This window comes from Cynocephalus volans, chromosome X (assembly GCF_027409185.1).
Source record: "Cynocephalus volans isolate mCynVol1 chromosome X, mCynVol1.pri, whole genome shotgun sequence".
In the NCBI taxonomy this organism is placed as follows: Eukaryota; Metazoa; Chordata; class Mammalia; order Dermoptera; family Cynocephalidae; genus Cynocephalus; species Cynocephalus volans.
Window position 1 is genome coordinate 10,790,449 of NC_084478.1, and position 22,192 is coordinate 10,812,640.

At 45.1% G+C, this 22,192-nt stretch overlaps 2 protein-coding genes across 2 annotated transcripts in view; both read right to left on the bottom strand.

Annotated features, from left to right (window-relative positions):
- Window positions 1-22,192, bottom strand: part of LOC134367164 (G-protein coupled receptor 143-like) — a 248,805-nt gene that overhangs the window by 96,890 nt on the left and 129,723 nt on the right. The window lies entirely within an intron of this gene.
- Window positions 12,511-22,192, bottom strand: part of LOC134367013 (protein Shroom2-like) — a 75,468-nt gene continuing 65,786 nt past the window's right edge. Inside the window, exons 4-6 of the mRNA XM_063083663.1 lie at window positions 21,022-21,193; window positions 15,812-16,084; window positions 12,511-12,777 (exon numbers count right to left, since the gene is read on the bottom strand). Of these exons, the coding sequence (XP_062939733.1) occupies window positions 12,511-12,777; window positions 15,812-16,084; window positions 21,022-21,193 (712 nt within the window). The remainder of the gene's footprint in view (window positions 12,778-15,811; window positions 16,085-21,021; window positions 21,194-22,192) is intronic.

Here is a 22,192-nt window from a genome sequence, read left to right on the forward strand (position 1 = left end):
AGGGATTCTTCACTGCTGGCAAAGCCACATTAGAGAAGTCACTTTGTCCTCAACTCATAGAGGTCCATGCACAAGAGAGATGAAGAAACTCTTCCTTCCCAGAGCTGTGGGACAGAGAATCGCCTGCAGGTGCAACAGTGGGACCAGAAAACCAGTGAAGGCACCTCCCACCCATATTTACACACATATACAGAGGTGTGTCAGTATGTGTGTGTGTGTGTGTGTTTGTGTGTGTGTGTGTACATGCACACGCATGCATTGAGGAAGAAAGATCCATTACCAAGGGTAAACGTTACAGAACAATGTGTATTTTATAATTTGTGTAAATATGAAAGGATACACATGTCTTCTTAACATACATCTGAATATGCATGGAATGTTCTGGAAAGACAGCACCTGGAACCACTGAAGGCAGTTTCTGGGAGTGAGGTCTGGGATGGGAGGGCAATGCCCTGTTCACAGTATGCCTTCGGGCACTATTTATGTACCATACACACACATGGTTTTCATTAAAGAAAGAGAGACACAGAGACAGAGAGACAGACTGAGAGAGATAGAGCAAGGGGAGGTGTCCTGGCAAGGAAAACTGTTCAAAATACTTTGCTAAGTAAAAACTTCAGTTGCAGAACAGTTTGTATAGGAAGGTCCATTTCTGTAAAAGTTAATTATATATTTTATATAATACGCGTTCATATATATATTAGAAAATAAATATATAATTATAAAAATATGTGCATATATATATTATACAAGCTATAAAACATGTTTGCTTATGATAGAGAGTGGGTGCAGGAAATGGTAAAAGTTCTTACCTCTGGGAAGGGAGACTGGGTTGGGCACTGGTGGGAGAACTTCTTCCTTATCTCAGGCGGCCTCTGTTGGATCAAGGGATGACCTCCACTGTGGAGGTGGGGACGGGGCTAGGAAAGAAAAGGCTGTCAGAGAAGCTGTTCAATATTTGTAGAATGAAAAATCAAACAGATGGAAATCAGAGGGCTATTTTTTTACAAGTGTAGTTCCAAGCGTATTATTAATTGTTACATACATATTTTTATCCTCAGTATCTGTGTTGACATTTTCTCTGTTCTCTTTTAACTCTACCTGCCTTAAAATATATTGAGCACAATGTGCTATCACTTCACATCCATTAGGATCATTAAAATCAACAACAAAACCAGAAAATAACAAGTACTGCTGAGCACGTGAAGAAACTGGAACCCTGTGCATTGCTGGCGGGAATGTAAAAAACGGTGCAGCCGCTATGGAAAATATGGCGATTTCTGAAAAAAGTAGACAGAATTACCATATGATCCAGCAATTCCACTTCTGGGTCTATGCCCAAAAGAAGTGAAAGCAGGAACTCAAAAATATATTCACACGCCCACGTTCATGGCGGCACTATTCACAGCAGCCAAGAGGTGGGACCAAGTGTCCGTCCGTGGATGAGTCATAAGCGAAACGTGGTGTATCCAGACAGTGGAATGTCACACCTACTTACAGGCTTAAAAAGGAAGGAGGGGAATTCTGACACACGCTACAACATGGATGACCCTCAAGGCCATCATGCTAAGTGACATAAGCCAGACACACAAGACAAACAATGTCTGATAGCACTTATGGGAAGTACTAGAGGAGTCAAACTCAGAGACAGGAAGTAGAATTAGGGGTATCAGGGTCTGGGAGCGGGGGAGTGAGGACAGAGTTAAGGTCGGCAGTGTTTAATGGGGACAGTTCCAGTTGGGGAAGATGAAAAAGTTCTGGATGTGGATGGTGGTGATGGTGGCACACAATGTCAATGTCCTCAATGCCACTGAACTGTACATTCAAAATGGTTCAAATGGTAAACTTTGTCATGTACACTTTACCCCAATTTAAAACAACACAGCAAAGAAGGACTAAGGCTCCACTAACCAGTGATGTGGTCTCCAAGTGAGCCAGGAGTCGCGGGGAGAACAGCCAGCTCGCTGGGTGGCAGGTCTGGGGTGGACACAGCTCCTCTCAGACGTCCGTCTCAGCCCTTTGTCACTGGCTTCTGAGCCACAATCTGGGCCGGTCTCGATTCTGAGGTCCTTGCCTCGGCCTTCCACTTGTCACTGCATTCCACCAGCCACTGTTCCCACCTTCTAAATTCCCAGTTGCTAGGCACGGCCACCATGGCAGTGCCCGTTCTTCATTAGGCCACAGCACTGTCTTTGGTGTCTTTTCTTGGTCATGTCTCTTCTTTGCCTGTTAGCCTTGGGGGGCAGAGTATGTTTACCAGTGGACCATCAGAGTCCATCTCAAGTCTCTCTTGTCCCTCCCAAATTGTATTTAATTCATATCACAGGGAGGTAATGACATGTTTTAAAGCAATGGCAGTGTATGAATGCAGGTGTCAGCAGAGGTGGCACTGACCTGGGTGAGATGTAATTGTGAAAGGCCATCGACAATGAACACATTAGGAAGGACATGGTTAATTCATGGGAAGTGACCTCCCAGTTGAGTCATGGGCTTGTTGGGACATAGTACACATGGTGAAATAGTGATTGGGCATAGCTTCAGATGTGGCTTCTGTAATAAGAAATGAGATGGACAAAAAGGCCAATGATGTCAGCAAGCCAGTGCGGAGGGCTAGATGTCATGTGGAAGTCAAAACTCCACTTTGCCTCCGGTGTTCCCATGACAAGGAATTTCTCCTAAGCAAATGAGCAGAGATTGTGCAAAGATTTGAGTACAAAGCACATCCAACGAACTTTACTACTGGACTAAAAGGAAAACTATTAAAACCACATGTAGAGAAGACATTCATGTAGAGAAGACATTCTATAAACCACTCTATCTGTTAGATTGTCTGTAGTTGTTTTGAGGATCATAATACACGTGTTCCACAGCCTACTTAGAATTAATATTTTGTCACTTCAAGGTGAATATACAGACTGGAAGTTCCACAAGGCCTGTCCCTTTCCTTCTGCCCTGTAGGTCATGGCTGTCTTACACATTGACAAATACACCACCTTCTACTTCTTAGATATCATTTTGGGTTCTTTTTCACTTAAATTTAGAAAGATGTTGCTGAAGAAAAATACTTTTCTTATACACAGGATACTGTTGAGTACACTATAAAACAAATGTATTTCACAGGGCCTCCAAAGCCCTGTCGTATCTGATTTAGCCTAACCTTTTGGGATTACATATAGAAATGTTAACCTTGCAAAAGACAGGAAACTTGCCCCAGGCTAAAGTCTCCGTTGTAAGCTATAGAACTGTAACACAGCAAGGTTGCTGGCTCAAGGACAGGTAATTACTTGATTGATATGTAAAAATGCTGGGGAAATTGCTGTAGGTAAAAACAGTGTTTCCTAAGGTCAAGCTTTTGTTGGCGGATTGACTTTACCTTTTGTAAATTGCATTATGGAATGTCACTTAGCTAATTTCAATGATTTTACTAGTTTTCCATTTGTCAGCCATAATTCTGCTGATATCCTTGTGTTTTTGTAATGGTTAAATCAACTGAATTTTCTTGTAAAACTTCCTTGTCTTTACAATAAAAGGGAGAGGCTAACTTTGGAGGTGGCTGCCACACTCGATTTCGCTCCTCCTGATGGAGAAATTACCAAAGTGCAGTGTGTCTGGGCCTCAATGCATACATAGTGCTTGAGTATTTGCATAATTCTTTTTCTTAGTATCCGTTACACAGAGAAAAGAGGTGTAACAGGATACCAAGAAGTTGACATCTGTTATGGACTGAATGCTTGTGTCCCCCACCCCAATCCCCATGTTGAAATGACCCCCCCAGTGTGATAGTATGTGGAGGTGGGGTCTTTGGAGGGTGATTGGGTCCTGAGGGCACAGCCCTCATGGATGGGATCAGTGCCTTCTTAAGAGGCCAGAGAGCTAGTTTGCTCTCTTTGTAACAGGTGAGGATGCAATGAGAAGTCAGCAATCAGAAGAGTCCTCACCAGAACGCAACAGTGGTGGTGCCCTGACCTCAGACTTCCAGCCTCCAGAACTGTGAGAAGCACATGTCTGCTGTTTGGGCCACTCAGTCTATGGTACTTTGTTACAGTGGCCCAGATGGCCTAAGACAACATCTAACATTTGCTACTATTTGGATTCTTTGGATCTGTTTATGAAGAAAATGCTCTTGCCAGTCAGAGTTTAAAAAGGACTCTAATTCCAAATATACGTTCTACAGTCCTAGGACTGGAAACTTTAGACAAACAGAATATGTAAATAAAATTTTCATGACTAGTCTGTGAACTTGAAAGCAGAAATGAGATTCATCTCTGTATGCCTAGAACCTCTGACCTAGAATTTTGAATACACATAGGCACTTACTAAAGTTTTGGGAAAATTTTCTATTATTTGGATAATATGGTAATGTTTTAATAAAATCAACTGTGTTGCTGTCCATATATTTCTATTTTCTGAAAGATTGTGTACCATCACAATAATCTATTCCTGCCCTGGAGGTAATATTTTGTTTATATTTTCAGATTCACTATCTTTGTTTTTATCTATTTAAACTTTCTACTTTTCCTGAGTTAAATTTGGTAATTTATATTTTCCTGTAAAGCCATATATTTTATGAAAAATAATTATTACAGTATACTTATACACACATAGTCAGGGAAGACATAAAATCACAAGTTAAAGTTAGTGAAGCCCACTTCCAGGAGTCTGGCAAAGCACACATCTGAATGAAATTTCCACCACAAATACTGCATTATTGTGCTCACAAGAAAATAAGGAAAATCTCCAAAGGGCAAAAAATAAAGTGACAGTGAAATAAAAATTGAAGTTGAAGGCTCAGCAAGCATACAATCTAGGGTTGTACTGGAGAATAAGCCTTGGGTCTCTTGTAAGGAGGAGAAATAAAACTTGAGACTTGCATTACGCTGACACATTGAAAGGGCCTAAAGTGGTCAACAGTTGACAGCAGCATCTGGCCCAAAGGTAATGGGAGATGTATAAAGAGAAGTTTTAAATCGTTTGTTATTTAACAAACATTTGTAGTAAGTCATTTTATTAACAAATTTCAGAAAATCTCAAAATAAAATAAAATAAAATTTTCATGCTCAGCATCTTTCTTATTTGAAAGTCTCTCTGCACATGCTATTGTTTTTCTGCTTCCTTCGATTAGAATGGGCTGCACATCTTCCTGGTCTGTTCATGGGCCGATAATTTTATGACTGGATACGAACAGGGACATACTCTTCTGCTAAAATGTTTAGTTGTTCAAGCGTATCCAGAATGTTAACCTCACCCCAGAAGGGGCCCCATGCCCATTTCTAATCAACCCCCACCCCAGAGACAACCACTATCTTGATGTTTCCTACCACACGTTGTTTGACCCATTCTAGAAGCCCACGTAGATGAAGCTGTGCAGCAGGTCTCGTGTGTGTCAGCCGCCTGTCACTCAGCATGATGCTCCTGAGATGCACGTGTACTCCTGTGTGACTCGTAGTCCATGCCTTTATACCCCTGAGTAGCATTCCACTGTATAAACAGACCACCGTCTGTTGCTTTATTCTCCTACTGATCAACCTTGGGGCTGTTTCCAGGTTTTGACTATGGAAATAATCAGATTGAATCACAGGACCTGCTCTCCTTTATAGCCCAAAGTGTAAGAAGAGGCAAAACATACAAATTAAGATCTGACCATCATAGACAGCACAGAGGGGAGGGAGTCAAAACTTATAAAACACACATATAAACCAAACCCTGTGGACAAAACCCCAGGAAAAACACCTGAAGAACTAAGAACAGCTCATCATTTTCAACAAATTGACCCAAAGGTCGTTACTGCTTCCTTCCTAGCCATGCCTGTTAAAGCACAGCAAAAGCCTCACATCATGGTGTAGCTCACATCAAGGGCACACATCTCCACTGAACACAGGTGGTTTCTCCATGTCGGGACACCTGTGCACCTAGCCGACAGAGGAAGATGAAGGCCGTTTCCAGGACATCTCTACGCCGGCTGTGGAGGTAGCCAGTCTTCCCACTCCTGCCATTATTGCATCTTCGGGAACTTCATATAAATGCACCACCCAGGCTGAGCTCTTTTCTGCCTGGATTCTTTCACTCAGCAGAATTCTCTTGCGATTCACCCATGGAACTTACTCCTGTTCACTGCTGTGCATATTCTACTCTCTGAATATACCTTCCATTTTCTATTTATCAGGCCTCCCAGGTCAACCTCAAGTGGAGCATCATTTACAGTAAAAAACCTCCTCCCCCAGAGCATCCCATAGGTTCCCTGAGGAAGAGGAACCCGAAGTTAAGATCGGGACTGACTTCTAGCTCTGCCACTTCCTGGCTGTGTGACACTTGACACGTTACCTAACCTCTCTGAAAAGCCTTAGAGTCCTTACCTGTATGGGAGGGAAAATGACCATTCTAGGGATAAAAGGGGATAGTGCATGTTAAGGGCCTAAGACACTTTCATTCCTCTTGAGTAAATCCTAGAACTGTTGCCACAGGCTGTTGGCACAGCACAGAGTGGAGATGGCAATAAGAAAGACGGGGCCATCGGATGGGAGAAATGGATGTGGGGAGTGGGGCTGTACCAGGAGACCTATGAGCTAATGAGAGCTGTGTCACTATCGGGTAGGTGGCCCTTCATAAGGAGTGTAAGATGCCAATCATGTCTTTGGCACAGAAATATTTTTTAACATGTAAGTACGTTGTTAGCTATGCGTATACATACACGCACATAGGAATGCATGTGTGTGTGTGTGTATCTGTATGTGTGTTTTGCATCATTTCTCTCATATCCAAAGCTAATTTGGATAAAGAATTATCCAAAATTAGGCTGGCCAGCTCGCTCAGTTGGTTACAGCATGGTCCTGCTAATACCAAGCGTTCAGATCCCCATACCAGCCAGCCACCAAAAAAAAAAAAAAGGAATTATGCAAAACCAAATTTAAAGGCCACAGTCTTATATGGAGACAGACAACTGTAAGGTCCTCCCCTCCATCTCAAGGGACAGGCCCCCTTATATCCAACAGTCCCACATTGCCACCAGGAGTTACCATCTGTAGAACTGTGTCTGTCGAGGCATCTGGGCATTCTGATTGGTATTACATTTTAAAGCACCTATTGGTGTGGTGGCAACAGAAGCTCAAATATATTTGGGAAACCCTGAGCAAAAAGATAAATAGGACTCTTTATTGCAGACTTTCTTGGAAACCTCAGTATGCTGAGAACTCCCAACGGAGGAATGCATAGCAGGGGCTTCCCAGACTCAATCAGCCAGCGCCAAAGGAAAAGGTCTTCTCTGAGCTGTTCTTTGGAGGGGACTCTTCTGATCGCCATCACACACAGATTCCTTGTCTGTCCCTGAACCTTCACAAACCAGCATCTCTCACGGGTCACAGCCCTGCCTTCTTGGAGCTCTCCCTCCTTTCTCGTCTCAGGGCTGAGAATAACAACACTAGGCCTTGCTGATGAAGAAAACCCGCATTTCCCATTGGGGCTTGCTCCTGTGCCCTCTCCCACCACACCTGCCAGGGCCACCCCTCTACTCGGGGCCACCCCTGTACTCACTGAAGTGCTACAGCTGCTGGGGTCAGAAATGCAAGCAGGACCCACATTATGCAACACTGAGTCATATCATATTGGATCCTTTTGTTTATGATAAAATACTGGAACTCCACCTTAAAGCTCCTCTTAGGTAGTGGATGAAAGTGCTAGAATGTTACAACATATGAGTAAAGGCTCTTCGGATAAGGCTGAAGGACAATCTCCCTTAATTTTTAAAATTATTATCCATTTTGAAATGATTCAGACTTTAAAAAGTGGCAAATAGCACAAGTATCTTTACATATTCATCACCCAGGCTTCCCAAATGGAAACCACTTACAAAACCACAGTACAAGGATCAGAATTAAAAAATTAGCATCGATACACTATTATCACCTACAGACTGTCTTAGCCTGTTTTCTGTTCCTTGTAACTGAATACCTGAAACTGGGTAATTTATAAAGGAAGTAAATTTATTTCTTACAGTTCTGGAGACTGAGAAGTCCAAGGGTGAGGGGCACATCTGGCGAGGGCCTCCTTGCTGGCAGGGACACTGCAGAGTCCTGAGGCAGTGCAGGAAACCACATGGAGGGGGGCTGAATGTGATAGCTCAGGTCTCTCTTCCTTATCTTACAAAGCCACCAGTCCCACTTCTGATAACCCATTAACCCATGAATTAATCCACTCACAAGGCCCTCGTGATCCGAGCACCTCTTACATGCCCCACCTCTCAAAATTGCCACATTGGGTATTAAGTTTCATGAGTATTGGAGGGGACATTCAACCCATAGCAACAGCCCTTTCCCAAATTTCACCAATTGTCCAACTAATGTCCTCTTTCTACTCTGGGATTCCTTCCAGGATCATACATAACATCTTGTTGTCAGGCTGCCTTGGTTTCCTCCAATAGGACGTGTGCTGCGTCCCCACGTCTCAGACTGTGTGTCAGTGTACCTGTGTACCCGACGCATGCCATCTCGGTGAAGTCTGATGGGTCCACACCACAGAGCAGACAAAACTGTCACCAGTGCAGTACATCAGCCTGAACACACAAGTGCTCAGGAAGAAACTCCTGCACGCTGACATCTATGAGTTGAGGTACCTGCAAAATGGCCATCTGATTATACAACCGCATGGCCTAACATCACAGCAGCATCTAAAACTGCATTTGAATTGCTCCTGTGTACGAATTTCTTGATCATTTCGTTAACTTATTTTGGCAGCTGGCCTGTGTGGAGATCCAAACCCTTGACCTTGGTGTTACATTACACTCTAACCAACTGACCCAGCCCAATTTCATCATTTCAGAACTCAAATAAGTCAGGCTGACATAGCCTGGTAGAATGGTAGAAGCCAAAAATAAAAACAGAATGTGTATTTGTCTGCTTTTTAAAATCTAATTTGTTGTGAATTTTTAAAATTTGAAATATTCTCCAACCTAATTTTGCATTATTTTATTAAAAACTGTCCTCCGACAATTCCAATGGCCTTAACCTTGAGGTCCCACAAATCTGCCCCTTAACAGAAGCATTTCTAATCTTACCAACCCAGAAGACACCAACTGGCTCTCCGGTGGTTGTGGCGTTTCCTCCAGCTCCAGACTGTAATGAGAAAACAACAGCATTCGCAGCTCGGACAGGGCTTCTCTGAACCAGGCATGGGTTCTATGAGTACTGACGTGCATCGACTCACGTGATCTCACAGTTCATCTCCAGTTTCAGGAGAGGAAGCTGGGCCCCAGAGTGCCTAGGTCACTTGCTTATGGCCTTACAACTAGGAGGTGACAGAGGTGGCTTTGCTCCACGCTCCTAACACTTTAGTGCCACTCCATCTTAGTAGGCACCAGTGCCAGAGCCCATTGGCAGTCCGAATCTTCGCACCTCCCTGTGTCCATACTCCGCCACATGACAGTATAATTTCTTCTACTACAGAGGTGGCACCTGTTCATGCCCTTCGACTCTGGGTTAGGCCATGTGATGTGCTTTGGCCAGTGGAAGGTTAGCAGGTGTGATAGGACCAAAGCTGTAACTAGCACCTTTGTGGCGGGGCTTCCTGCTTCGTGCATCTGCCCTGGACATGCCCAGGCCAGACTGCTGGTCCCAGGAGGAAGATGAGAGGCACACAGCACAGAGCCCAGCCTGGGCCAGCTGATGATCCACAAATTCACGAGCCAAGTAAACGTTTCACACTGTACACTGCTGAGATCTTACAGTTATGCAGCATTACTGGGGCAACAGTTAACTGATATGACCTGTGTCCCTGACTTTCTCCTGACTGCAAACTGATTGGCCTTAACTAGACCGGCATAAGTAAATTACACACAGATAACCAATAGCACACTTTACTCAAATGGTTTAAAATAAGAATCTGACATATGGCAAGGATATTCTGACTCTTTAAAAAAAAAAAGCTGTAACACTGATCAAAGCTGTAACATAAATCAAAGACATGCTCCATTCACTTGGAGAGACAGTATTTATTTTGTTACAGTCAAGCAGGATGATCTGTTATTTAGGTAAGTGATGAGTCGAGCCTGAACTCTGTACACATTTGCCTTGGTGGACTGAAGGATACAAGCCACAGGCCACACTCCTGACCGAAATCGCACTGCACAGGCATTCCACACCTGCGCTAAGACACAGGGCGAGGGGTCAGCCTCCACCTAAGATTGCCAAGGGCCTCCCATTAGCACCAGATTGTTTTATATGTAATAATATAACTATATACAGAGTTATGTACATGCACTCACTGAATCTTTGGGTCCCTGCTAGCCAGACATTTAAGAGGCAAACAGGAACAGACAGGACAGTTGTGACGATAATGTGCTTTGCTGAAAAGATACTAGGGCACTATATATTGCTATGTATAAGAGAAAGTCCTAAAAAGACATCAAAAGGCTGGGTACAGACACACAAATTATTCACATTTTACATACATATCAAAATGATCACAATACTGTACTTGAAGGGAAAGAATCACAGGTGAAAGCTTTATCTAAATTAAAAACAAAACACTCTGAAATCACTTCGGCTCTCTCCGAGGAAGCAAGGAGGTCCATGGACAGCAGCTTCAGCTTTTGTGACGTGACCGATGTTCACAGCAAGGGACTGCCAGCTGGAAAGGAGCAGGACACTTCATTGGCAGATCAGGGATTTTCCGAGTTAGAAATAGCTTAATGTAACAGGAAGAAACACTTGTGAAAAGACATTTATCCTTTTTGCATTGGTAGGCTGCCAAAAAGGCGGTGTGCTGCCTGCATTATGGAAGCTGGCTGGTTCGGACTCGGCTCTCTGCAGCGCGCTAGCTACCGACCGCGCAGTGCCTCGGAGCCCAGCCCAGCCCCTCTGGCTCAGGAAGCATGGATTCGGTCCTTTAAGACATCTGTGCGCATGTGCGTGAACGCTTTGGTAAGGTTGTGGTCACTGCTGACAAAGGGAAATGTCCCCACCTGCTGGAAAACTTCTTCTATGGGATTAAGTGGCAATGAGGATTAAAACAATCCCGTGATAGAACAGATGCCCTGTTATTATACTACCTCGACATGAAGACATCTGAAGGATTGGCTCACGACTAACCATGCATTTAATTAGATCAACATTTTTTTGAAGAAACACCCAGATCTACAATTTTGAGATACAATAAATTATAACCAAGCCATCGGCAGGCTGTTGGACATCTTTTCATGTGCTTATTTGCCACGCATATATCCTCTTTGGTGAAGTGTCTATTCAAGTCGTTTGCCCACTTTTTAATTAGGCTGTTTGTATTTCTTACTGTTAAGTTTTGTGAGTTCTTTATACATTCTGGATACAAATTTTCTTTGTTAGATACATGATTTGCAAATATTTTCTCTCTGTCTGCAACTTGTCACACGGAAAGTGACAGCATGACAATCTTTTTTAGTGAATCAGATTCTCTTTAGAATTTTGCCCCTTCAACGAATGAAAAGGACACAGAATCTTTAAACTCTGTGGAAGAAAAAGATCAAGTGTAGGAGTCGTGTAGTCCACTGGACCTCGGGACAAAGAGAGGGAGGAGTCTCACATTACGTGGGATGTGGCCCTCATGGCATGGTAACAGATTCAAGGAGGCAAAAAAGAAAAGTAGCCAGTTATCATTAATGACCACAGGCACACAAAATAAATGTTCGGGTGGAAAAGTAACTTAAGAAACACTCTCTTGGTCTTGGGAAACAGATGGCTAACAAACACATTATTGCGGGACACACCTTTAACCAAGTAATTTATCATTTAAACTGTGGCGTAGGGTGAGAAGGACTATTTGTTTGCTTGTGTGTGAATGTTTTAAAGCATGCACATTATTTAAGTGGCAACTTTAATCTTAGAATGAGTGAGCCCAATGCATAGTTTGTTCATTTCAGTTGTTTTTAACCATTAGGAAACAACTTTTCTTTAACCTTTTTTTCTTTTTATCTTTCCAAAATATTAATAAATTATCATTACCATCATCATTTTTGCTGGGTCAGAGAACATCATTATATGATAGAGACAACGAAGACACACACTGTTGAGTGAGCAGGGACTGAACGTGGCAGCCACACGTGATGCATCACAAGAGAAGACATGCGCACCAGGGTCTCCACGCTCATGCACCTTAATGACACTCAGCTGCCTCCTGAGCTGTGGGTTCAGTGTCTGAAGACAGGAGGAGCAGCAGATCTCCCACTGGAAATGACCACTGCGGGCACCTGGACCCCGCCCACAGCCTGCATGGTAGCAACTCACCATTCAGCAGAGCCCGGCATTATGGGCAGCTATGGTGAGAGGAGGACGGCTGAGGGTGAACCTCTCTGCTTAGCATTCAACGGGGAAACTAAAAGATTAAATAAATCATCCCAAACACACACGGAAGTTATTTCTTTTCTAACAGCCACTTTGCTATTGGAGGATCCTCTCTGCAGGATACGAATACAGGCTGGGCTTTGCACTTGCATCCTTGGGGACAGAGCTTGAAGCCCCTATGTCCGTCCTCCACCGGACGGATCTCTTATTTGCCTCTCTCGGGCTGAAGGCTGTCGGACAAGCACTTGAGCTGCTCTTTGCCAAGGCGTATTTTATCCTCCAGCTCCCGCTGCTCGATGATGAGGGCTGACTTCATCTTCACGAAGTGCTCGTAGTCCGTGAGGCTGTCCTCGCCGAGATAGCTGGCCAGGATGTCAAACACGACGCGCTCGCGGCAGTCCAGGTTCTCTTTGAGTTCCTTCGCATCCTCGTGCTGCTGGATGAGGACTCTCTGCTTCTCGAGCAGCGATTGCTGTGGAGAGAGAGAAAAACAGACCTGCTGAGGACCAGGACTAAAGCAGGGGCTCTGGCCAGTCCCCTGAAAACACTGGCAAGTTTTGAGGCTGGTCCCATGGCCAGCCATAACATCATCGATGGAAACCCTGATGCCACCAAAGATCCCATGGAACCCACACCAAGTATTTCCAGTGGCTCCAGCCCTAGCCGGCCAGGAGGCCACTCATGGACCGCCTGAGTTTCCGCCCACCTGCCTTGAACAGTTAACAGGAATGGTGGTGAGCAGAAGAGTAACCAAGGACAAAAAACAAGAGAATCCTGAGATGCTCAAAAGGGGCAAAGGACACAGGGTTCCTATTTTTGTCAAAGCTCTTTCTATGATAACACTGTGGGAAAGTCAGCAAAAGGGAAATACTCTAAGGAAACGCCAGGGTGGGGTTTCTAAAGCTCCAGGCAGGCGGAGTCTGTGAGTGCATCTGCAGACGGGACACAAGAGGGCACAGAAGGAGGCGGGAGACACACGTCTGTGAATGGGCATCCGGGGATCAGTCTCCTTGCTCCTTACAAGGGTCCCATTCTGGGGGACACAGATGACTCTGTCCCCAAAGCATGACACAGTCACTCTGCCTTGTAGAACACACATCCAGTTTTGCTAGAAGCTCCAAGTTTTTTTTTTTTTTTAATTTGTAATTAAATCACTTTAATAGTTGTAAAATAAATGTATTTAAAATGATAACTTTGATCTAAGCCAGATAGGATTAGAAGGATGAGGTAAGTCACGGATTCTGAAAACAATCCACTCGGGGGCATCTTTTTCTGTTTGTTTGGTTCATGTTTTTATTATTATTTTAATTGATATGTAATAATTGTACACATTTATGGTACAGAGTGATATTTTGGTCCATGTATACCATGTGTAATCAAGTCAGAGTAACGAGCACACCCATCACCTCAAACACTGATCATTCTTTGTGTTGAAAACAAAATCCGAGTGTAATGAAATCTAAGAAAGGAAAGAACATTCAGTGTCTTCACAGGCAGGCTGCTGGATGCCAGGCCGGAGTTCCTGATTTGCATCTGGGCACCGGGACAGCCACTGTTACTCTGCCGCTTTGCAACATCTCGGTGGATGCTACTCACATCCACCGTGAGCACCCAGACTGCGGAGGACTTCGCAAAACGCCAGGCACACAGAAAGAGTTCAGTAAAGAGGAGCTATCAGTAAACAGAGCTGAGAGCAGAAACTGCCCTGGCGCACAGCTTCTGGGAGGTGCCTGTCACCGCACCACCTTACTGAGCATCCTGCCCCCTTCTGTGGAACACCTTGATCTTTAGGCATGTGTGAGACAAAGAGACAGAATATTTTCATGGATAGAGGCAAGGCAAAGCAAATTAATTCCACCCCAAAGGGAAACAGGTGAACTGATTCTAAAAATGCGGTTCAGGCTTGAAATAGGCCAGGCTCACCAGTGCCTGGAAGCTGCTGAGATTGAGGTCAGGGTGGGACACCACATGTCCATGTCTGCCCACGTGTTCACTGTGTAGCCAAAAAGACTTTGCAGGAACTCTTTGAAAACCCGACTCTGCACCTTTTACCTCCTTAGCACACCTGTGTCTGACAACCCTAGCTTCCCGGCATCTCGGCTGCCTGTCTTGGACAGTCTCAGCCAGTGTTGGCTATGCTGGACACCAGCCCCTGCAGTGCACCTGGATGTGCAAGTGGCACATGTCCCTCAGGTCCTGGGAGCTGAAGCTGCGTCAACTACACACAGCCAAGGCAGGGAGCAGTGCAGCCAGGCTCATGGAGGTGCCTTCTCGGTGTCCCGGGCTGCTCACCTCTGACACCGCCCCAGGGAAGGAGCGAGGGCTCTAGCCAGGCACCTAGGAGGACCCCAGACTAGCTCCCTCCCTAGCACTGTGATTCCTTTCTAAATAAGTCTGTCAGTTCCATGAACAAGGAGGGCAAGAGGGACAAAAGATGAGCTGAACTGACAGTTGCAAACACAATCCTACTTTTTTCACGTAAATCCATACTTAGAGCAGTTACTTTTTCAATTATGTACAAATAAGTCTCTCTGTCCTGTTCATGTTATTTTCCTAAGTTCTTTCGGATAAATTTGGCAAGGATGGCAAAAAGCGCAAAATGGAACATGAACGTAAGGGAAATAGGGGTGCATCCCCCAGTTACTTAAGGTTCAAAGCCTCCTGTGGCAGGGTCGATGGCCGACTGCAAGAGAGCTGCAGTCTCGAAGCCAGCACCATGAGCTCTCTCTGGGCAGCCTGAAACCAACCTCATCTGGAGAAGGGTGGGGAGGGCTTTTCCTGCTCCCCTCTGAGAACAGTGAAGATGTTGTATTAATAATAAAAGATGATCATTCTGAAGGCCTATTATGTGCAAAGAATGAAACTAGATGTTTTACTGACATTTGACCTGTAAAGCCAACAAGGTAAATATTATTTCCCTTATTTTGCAAGTGAGAAAACTGAAAGACAGACCCTCTGAGAAAAGTCTCAAAGTGGCAAATCTTGAGAATGGGAGAATAGCTGAAGTCCTTGGATTCTTTCCAGACTGCTATCTATCTACACACACACACACACACACACACACACACACACACACACACACACACACACACACACACACACTCACTCACTCACTCTTCTTAAATCAGAGCATCAATAGCAATACAACATCATCTATTACTGAGCACTTACTATCTGTCAGGGGGTAGGAAGCTCCATTTACGGACTTACACGTGGTTAAAGAAAAGTTAGACCCCGTTTTCCAGAAAGAGACCACTACTAGTGATGATCAGTGGAATTATCAGTGGGAAGATCTCAGCAACACCTCACTGCGTCTTCCTAGCATGTTTCTCCCTCAATTAAAAGGAAAGAATGGGAGTGTGCACTGTACATTTCCATAGCATCTCACACTAGGAGTTGGGCAGGCCATGCAGAAACTGAGCCAGGCTTCAAGAAGCCACCTTTCACAACACCCCGTGAACAGCCTTCCCAGGGGACCCCTGATTTCCAGGTCAGTCTGCATATACCTGATCTCCAGGAGAAGGGCTGTCATCCAGATTGTTCAGGGCATTTTCCACCCAGGCCAGGCGGCCTGACAGTGACAGCAGAAGGTTCACCACTTTGTCCAGGTCCCCGATGAACATGCGGAACTTGTCAAACTCGTCGGGCTTGCAGACGTCTTTGGCGATGGCCTCCACCTCATCCCCCAGCGCATTGTTGGCCTGGATGTCCTCCAGCAGGCTCTCCCGGGCTTCCCGGAGCACCTGCAGCTTGCGACCAATGCTCTCGATGAGCTCCTGCTGTTGGGGACAGGGCAGCACAGAAACATGCATTAGGTCTGCCCCACCCTGTGCCAGAGCTACCTCCATCTCTGCACATGCCATCTGGCTGGACGTGGCCTGACTGGGGGAAAGGTCACTTTAGCATGATCAAATAACAGGATTTATGAAACTAGGGGAAAGAGAGTGATGCCTGGTTAAATTACTGGCATCTAAAAATAAAACACGATGAACCTATTTCGTTCTGTTAATGTCTTATTAGACGACGCTAGAGTGTGGCTGCTGGTGCTACTCAGCAGTAGACGACGCTCCCACCTCTGTCTCTGCAACGAGTCCTGGCACCTTTGCGATGCCTCCCGCTTCATCCTTTGGAAGTCTCCAATTTAAAAACTTACACCTAGAGAATGATTGAGTCTTACTTCCAGTACGGAATTTCATGATTAGAAAGTGTCCTCTACATATAACCAGCAATTAAAAATCAAGATAAATAAAGGGGTGCCAATGAAGCTAAAAGACAGTCTTTTAATATAACCTACTGATTTCAACTTGACCAAAATGCAAATAAATGACTTAGTCTGTTGTGGTAAAATATATAGATTCTCCTTCTTGGTCATTATATTGGAGAGAAATTACGGGGATACCTCAAAAGGAGTGCGAGGAGGAGGACTTGCCCTGTGAAAACCACGTTCTTCTGATGACGGCTATGCTTCTGCCATTGAATCTACTCTCAGCACGTGTCACTGGGTGTTTGCCTGGACAGGGTGAACTAGAAAAAACCCAGTTTCAAGAGAAGTCCCCCACAGCCTCGAGAGAACTCTCGCTGCTGCCAGGCCTGCTGGAGATGCCCTCGGCCACACCAGTCTTTAGTCTTCCATCTACCACCCGCACGGTGCCCCCAGATCTGTGATGCCAACACATGACCTGGGTAGCATGTGGCAAAAGGACTGAAAACTGAACAGTGCTTGGGTGCACAAACCCGAGTAAGCAGTAAACATCTCATGTGAATATGAAATTCCAGTTAGGATTTTTAAGGTTAGGACATTTTAAACAATGTTATCACAAGTGACATTGTTTATGTCAAGCAGATCCTCGGAAATGGTCCATGCCATCACCCCTCCCTGGGGCAATTTACAAACTCTGCTCCCACAGGGAGTCCGCAGGGCTCAGCAGAGAGGAGGCACATGTGTGGGACTTGACAGACACAAGGTCAAAGTCTCCTTTAAGCTCTCTAGGCCACACTGTCCCATAGCAAAACAGAGGTAACAGCAGCCACTACCTTGAGGACTGGCATGACGGCGAATGAGAAGACAGCATGCTAGGGTTAGCCCAGTGCCTGCATCTAGTAAGTGCCTGGTAAGTATCAGTTATCAACAGTGGGAGTGTGGGAAGAGGAGCAGCTGCCCCGATCTCATGAGCTACAATCCAGTACGAACGACTATCCCGAGGACTATTTCAGCAGGAAGAGTCAATCGACAGCCAGAAAAGATCTTTCATATTACCTGATTGCACAAGGTCTTTGTCTCACACCAATACTTGTAAAGAGAATCTCCACCTAGCGTTTATGTATCCAAAAAAATGTGAAGATATGAGCTCTACTCAGGGTCCTGCATCCTCTAGCTCTCCAGCAGATTAAAATGGTAAGCAGTTTTATGATCCCCACTGCTGATTAATCTGCATGGTTTTTCTCCTAAGAAAGAGTACACGGAATTTATAAACTATTTTGGCTTTTCCAGGCCAGGTTGTAGTTGCTCAGAATGTCCAGACATTTTCTTCCCTCATGATTTGAAAAATTTTATGCATCTAGATTTCCTTTGTTTTCTCTCAGAGCGTGTGTGTGTTTACCTACTTATCTGGACAGGTTTTTTTGTTTTTGGTTTTGGTTTTTTTTGGTGGTTGGCCAGTACAGGGATCCAAGATTGTTTAAAGCAGCTTTGAATCCCACAGCTGTGAACATGGCTGTATTTTAGATACTCATTACTTGATGAAAACAACAGAAAATAGAAAACAAGGGTGGAGAACTTCTGAAATTCTCACCTGACGCCAGTCCTAACCTGCGTGAATACGTTAAGCAATGCAGATAACGGTGGCTATAGGAGGAATCAAGCCAGCACGCTCAGCAATTTTTCAGTGTCGTTATTCTTCAGCAATTACGGTAATGAAGATTTCACACCAGTGCAGGAAAATGTGCCTTTAAAACCTACTTCAGCTGAGCTAACTTGAAATCGGGCACTCTAGGAGGAGTCCAGATCCCTTTATACATCATATGCAAATTTTTATTAAAAACATCTTTCCCCTCTTTGTTAAAGGGCCACTGTAAGAAGTACAGACTTTCAAAGATTTTGAGACCCGCCCAGCCCAGGGAGGCACACACATCAAGGGCTATCAGCACACCCGGGGTGCCCGTGGTTTCGCCACTGTAGACCGTACTTGCCCATCCAGCCCCACCCCCGGAGCCTGTCCATTTATTCCTTGCAGCACATGGCATTCCAGATGCTCGGATAAGATCTGGTTGTGGCAGAGGTCAGACTCTCACCTCTCCATTTGCATGGGCCAAGGCTGCAGGATTGAGACCTGGGCCATTCCCTTCCTCCACCCAGGTCCACCCCAGCCACCCACCTTCTGTTCCATCCCACGGGGAAACCAGGTCTTTTCTCTCTGGGCCCTGCGCCTGCCTCTTGGTTCCAAGTAAAAACCATAATCTTCAGAGGTCCCAAACTCAAACCAATCTGCTATCTTCGGTTCTCCTGAAGAACCCTCATAACTTGACCTGGGTGGTGTCTTTTCTGGGCACAGTCCACCTGAGCTGCCCAGGTGAAAGAACACGTTAACTGTCCTAGCATAGCACTTCCCACTGGTCACCGGAGCCCCCACCACCTCATGGCATGGGGCCTCCATGCTCTTGCCTCTGTCTTTAGTCTTCTCCTAAAGCAGGGGGTCACCTGATTTGGTCCTGGGCTCTATGACCTCCCAATGGCACTGTGATCACAAGTTGCAGTCCCTCTGGGAATGCTGGATACACATCTGGCTGCTTCCCCAACAGCAGCTGCAAAGCAGGTGACCAATCAAGTCCCCATCTGCACTGAGGCCACCTTCTCCAGCATGACTCCACCTGAGCACACTTTGCAAAAACGTGTGATATCAGAAACTCGGGGATGCTGGAAAGAAGGTGGAAAAGATAACACAGCACTGGCCTCTTTGTCAAATCAAGCAAAAAAATAGGACCCACCAACACCACAGAGAACTGTGATATGTGGCATTTGCTTATTGAACTAGAAATGTAAGCCTGCTGCAAGCTCACAGCAACCATTCAGTCCCGAAGCAGTCATTTCTGGTGAGATCCTGAAGCAGGTGCACAGAGCCACATGGGTGAAGGTGAGCAGCGTCGGGGCACGCTGCTCCCGAGTTCATCCCATCACAGAAAACAAGACATGCATGTAAGGAATGTAGTTCTCTACAGCTGGGGTGTGCCTAAATTAAAATGGTTCAGATGGTACAGTTCTTCTGGCTTTATTAGGATAAACTGGAAATACTTTTGATATTTTTTTAGATGAAAATACAACCAGAATAAAACAGTATCCTGAGCCAGAGAGAGGGCCTCTAAAAGTCCCTAGAACAAAACCCTTACTTTTCACTTGTTTTTAATCCCTTGAGCCAAAAACTTATTATTTCTTAAATTGAAATAATTTTCCTTTACATATGTTATGAGGCTCAATATTTCCTCCAGAACACGTTTATTATAATTGAAATCAACCAGTGGTATTTTTTTAAAATCACTAATGACACTAGTAGACTTTCAACATAATTGTTTTCAAAGGTCTTTGTCCCCAAAAAACAACAACAACAAAACCCCAGTACTTTTTATGAAAGCTCTTTCCATAGTGCTAGGCCAACAGCAAACACGCACAAAATGCTGGTTCACTCCTTTTCTTTTCCTAGTAGTGATGATTTATGCAAACTCAGGTCCCCTGGAAAAAACAGTACATGCTATCCTCTGAGCCTGACTTTCGCTGGCAATACCTTTGTCCCTTTATATTAAGTCCTGCCTGTATAAAACAGGTAGTAACAACATGTGATGGGTCTGGCCTGCTGACGTGCCATGGACAGTTAAAACTAATATAGTAGTAATGATTTTGGCACTGATAAGAACAACTCTGTCCCTACTGTGACTGCCATGGCCACCTGGCTATTTGTCCGTGAATCCTGTTTTTTTTTCTTTCGGTGGCAGGCCAGTATGGAGAGCCAAACCCTTGACCTTGGTATTATCAGTGCCATACTCACCCAAGTGAGCTAAACAGCCAGTCCCTGAATCCTGTTCCAACCTCATCTGCAACCCTCTCTCCCTATCCACACAGCTCCAGCTACTGGCCTCTGCTACTTTTCCAACATGCCACCAGGCTCCCACCCAGGACCTGTGCACTGGCTAGCCCCCTTCCCAGCATGCCAGACAAAAACAGCGCTTGCTCCTCATGTCACTCTGGGTCTCTGCTCAATTATCACCTCATCAGAGCCCTCTCAATAATCACATGCCTTTGTTTTAACCTCTCTATGCCTTCGCCTTGTTTTAATTTTCTTACCACTCAACATATTACATTAAGAGTTGGGCAAAGTTTTTCTGTCAAGAGCCAGATAGTACATATTTTAGACTTTGCAGGCTATATGGGCACTGTTGCAACTATCCAACTCTGCCGCTGTAGTGTGAAAGCCACCACAAACCGTATGTAAATGAACAATGTGGCTGTGTTTCAATGAAACTTTATTTACAAAAGCAAGCAGTGGGCCAGATTTGCTGATCCTGTATTGGATATATTTGTTTTTGTGTTGTCTGTCTCTCTCTCCTGTGTGAACATAAGCTCCCTCAGAGAAGGGCTCTATTCTGTTTTGTCTACCACTAGATTCTCAAGTGCCTGGGCAAGTTCTCGGGAGTTAAACATGTGATGGTTTTTGGTTGGCTTTCCTACCTTCTTCACTGACAGGTCATGGTCCAAGTCGCTCCCTGAGTAGTCTTCGGGCTCCTGCTGCTCTTGTAGGTCCTTCATCTTGATCAGCAGCTCAGCTTTAGGGGCTGATGTGCTGTAATAAGTGGAGTTGGTGGCCAGGGACATGGCTGCCGGCACACTCGGCTCCTCTTTCCTGGGTAAAGATGTCAGAATTTCAATTAGCTGCAACCATGCACACAGATGCCCCCTCAGCCCTGCTTCCTGGGTTGTGACAAATAAATGCTGGCACTAACATTAGGACACCTGCAAGGGAAATAAGACAGCCAAAAACAAACAAAACAGGTGGCGAAGTTAAAACTAAAAAATAAAACTTTGCCAAATGGATACTCATAAAGTCTGTGAAATGTAGTTTTTTTTTTTTTTTTTTTTTTTTTAAAGACAACCGGTAAGGGGACCTTAACCCTTGGCTTGGTGTCATCAAGACCACGCTCAGCCAGTGAGCGAACCGGCCATCCCTATATAGGGATCCGACCCATGGCCTTGGTGTTATCAGCACCACACTCTCCTGAGTGAGCCACGGGCCGGCCCTGAGATGTAGTTTTTTAAAAGGCCAAAAAACTTGGATGAGCAGGAACATCCAAAAATCTCTGCTGGGGAGATGAAAGCACAGACTGTCCCCTCCTGGAGTCTGGGGTCTCTGTGGCTGAGGCCATGCATGGCACAATCTGCAAAAGCCACTCCCAAGCACCCTCCTACCAGCAGCCACAGTCACTCCTTCTTGCTGGTTCTAGTGTGTCCTCTTTCTCCTTCTCTGCCGCATTTCATGGGCACTGCACCCTACAGCACATGACTGATGCTTGTGGTGACGGAGCGGGCAGAAACAGCAGGGAAGATGCCACCACACATGCCTTTGCGTCAAATGAGTGAAGGAGAGAGACCTGACAGTGGTACTTACAAAACTAACAAGACGAATTTGTTCAAGCAGGTGCAAATAAATTTTAGAAGCCCAACTTGTTAAGAAACACAGATACTCAGTCTAAGCCTTCTGTCCTCTTATGCTGGGGTTTCTCACGTCAGAACTCCCCCCACAGTTGTCTGTGGTGGGGACCGTCCTGTGCACTGTAGGATGCTGAGCAGCATTCCTGGGCTCCACCCACCGGATGTCAGAAGCTCCCCTCCACACACAGAGTAT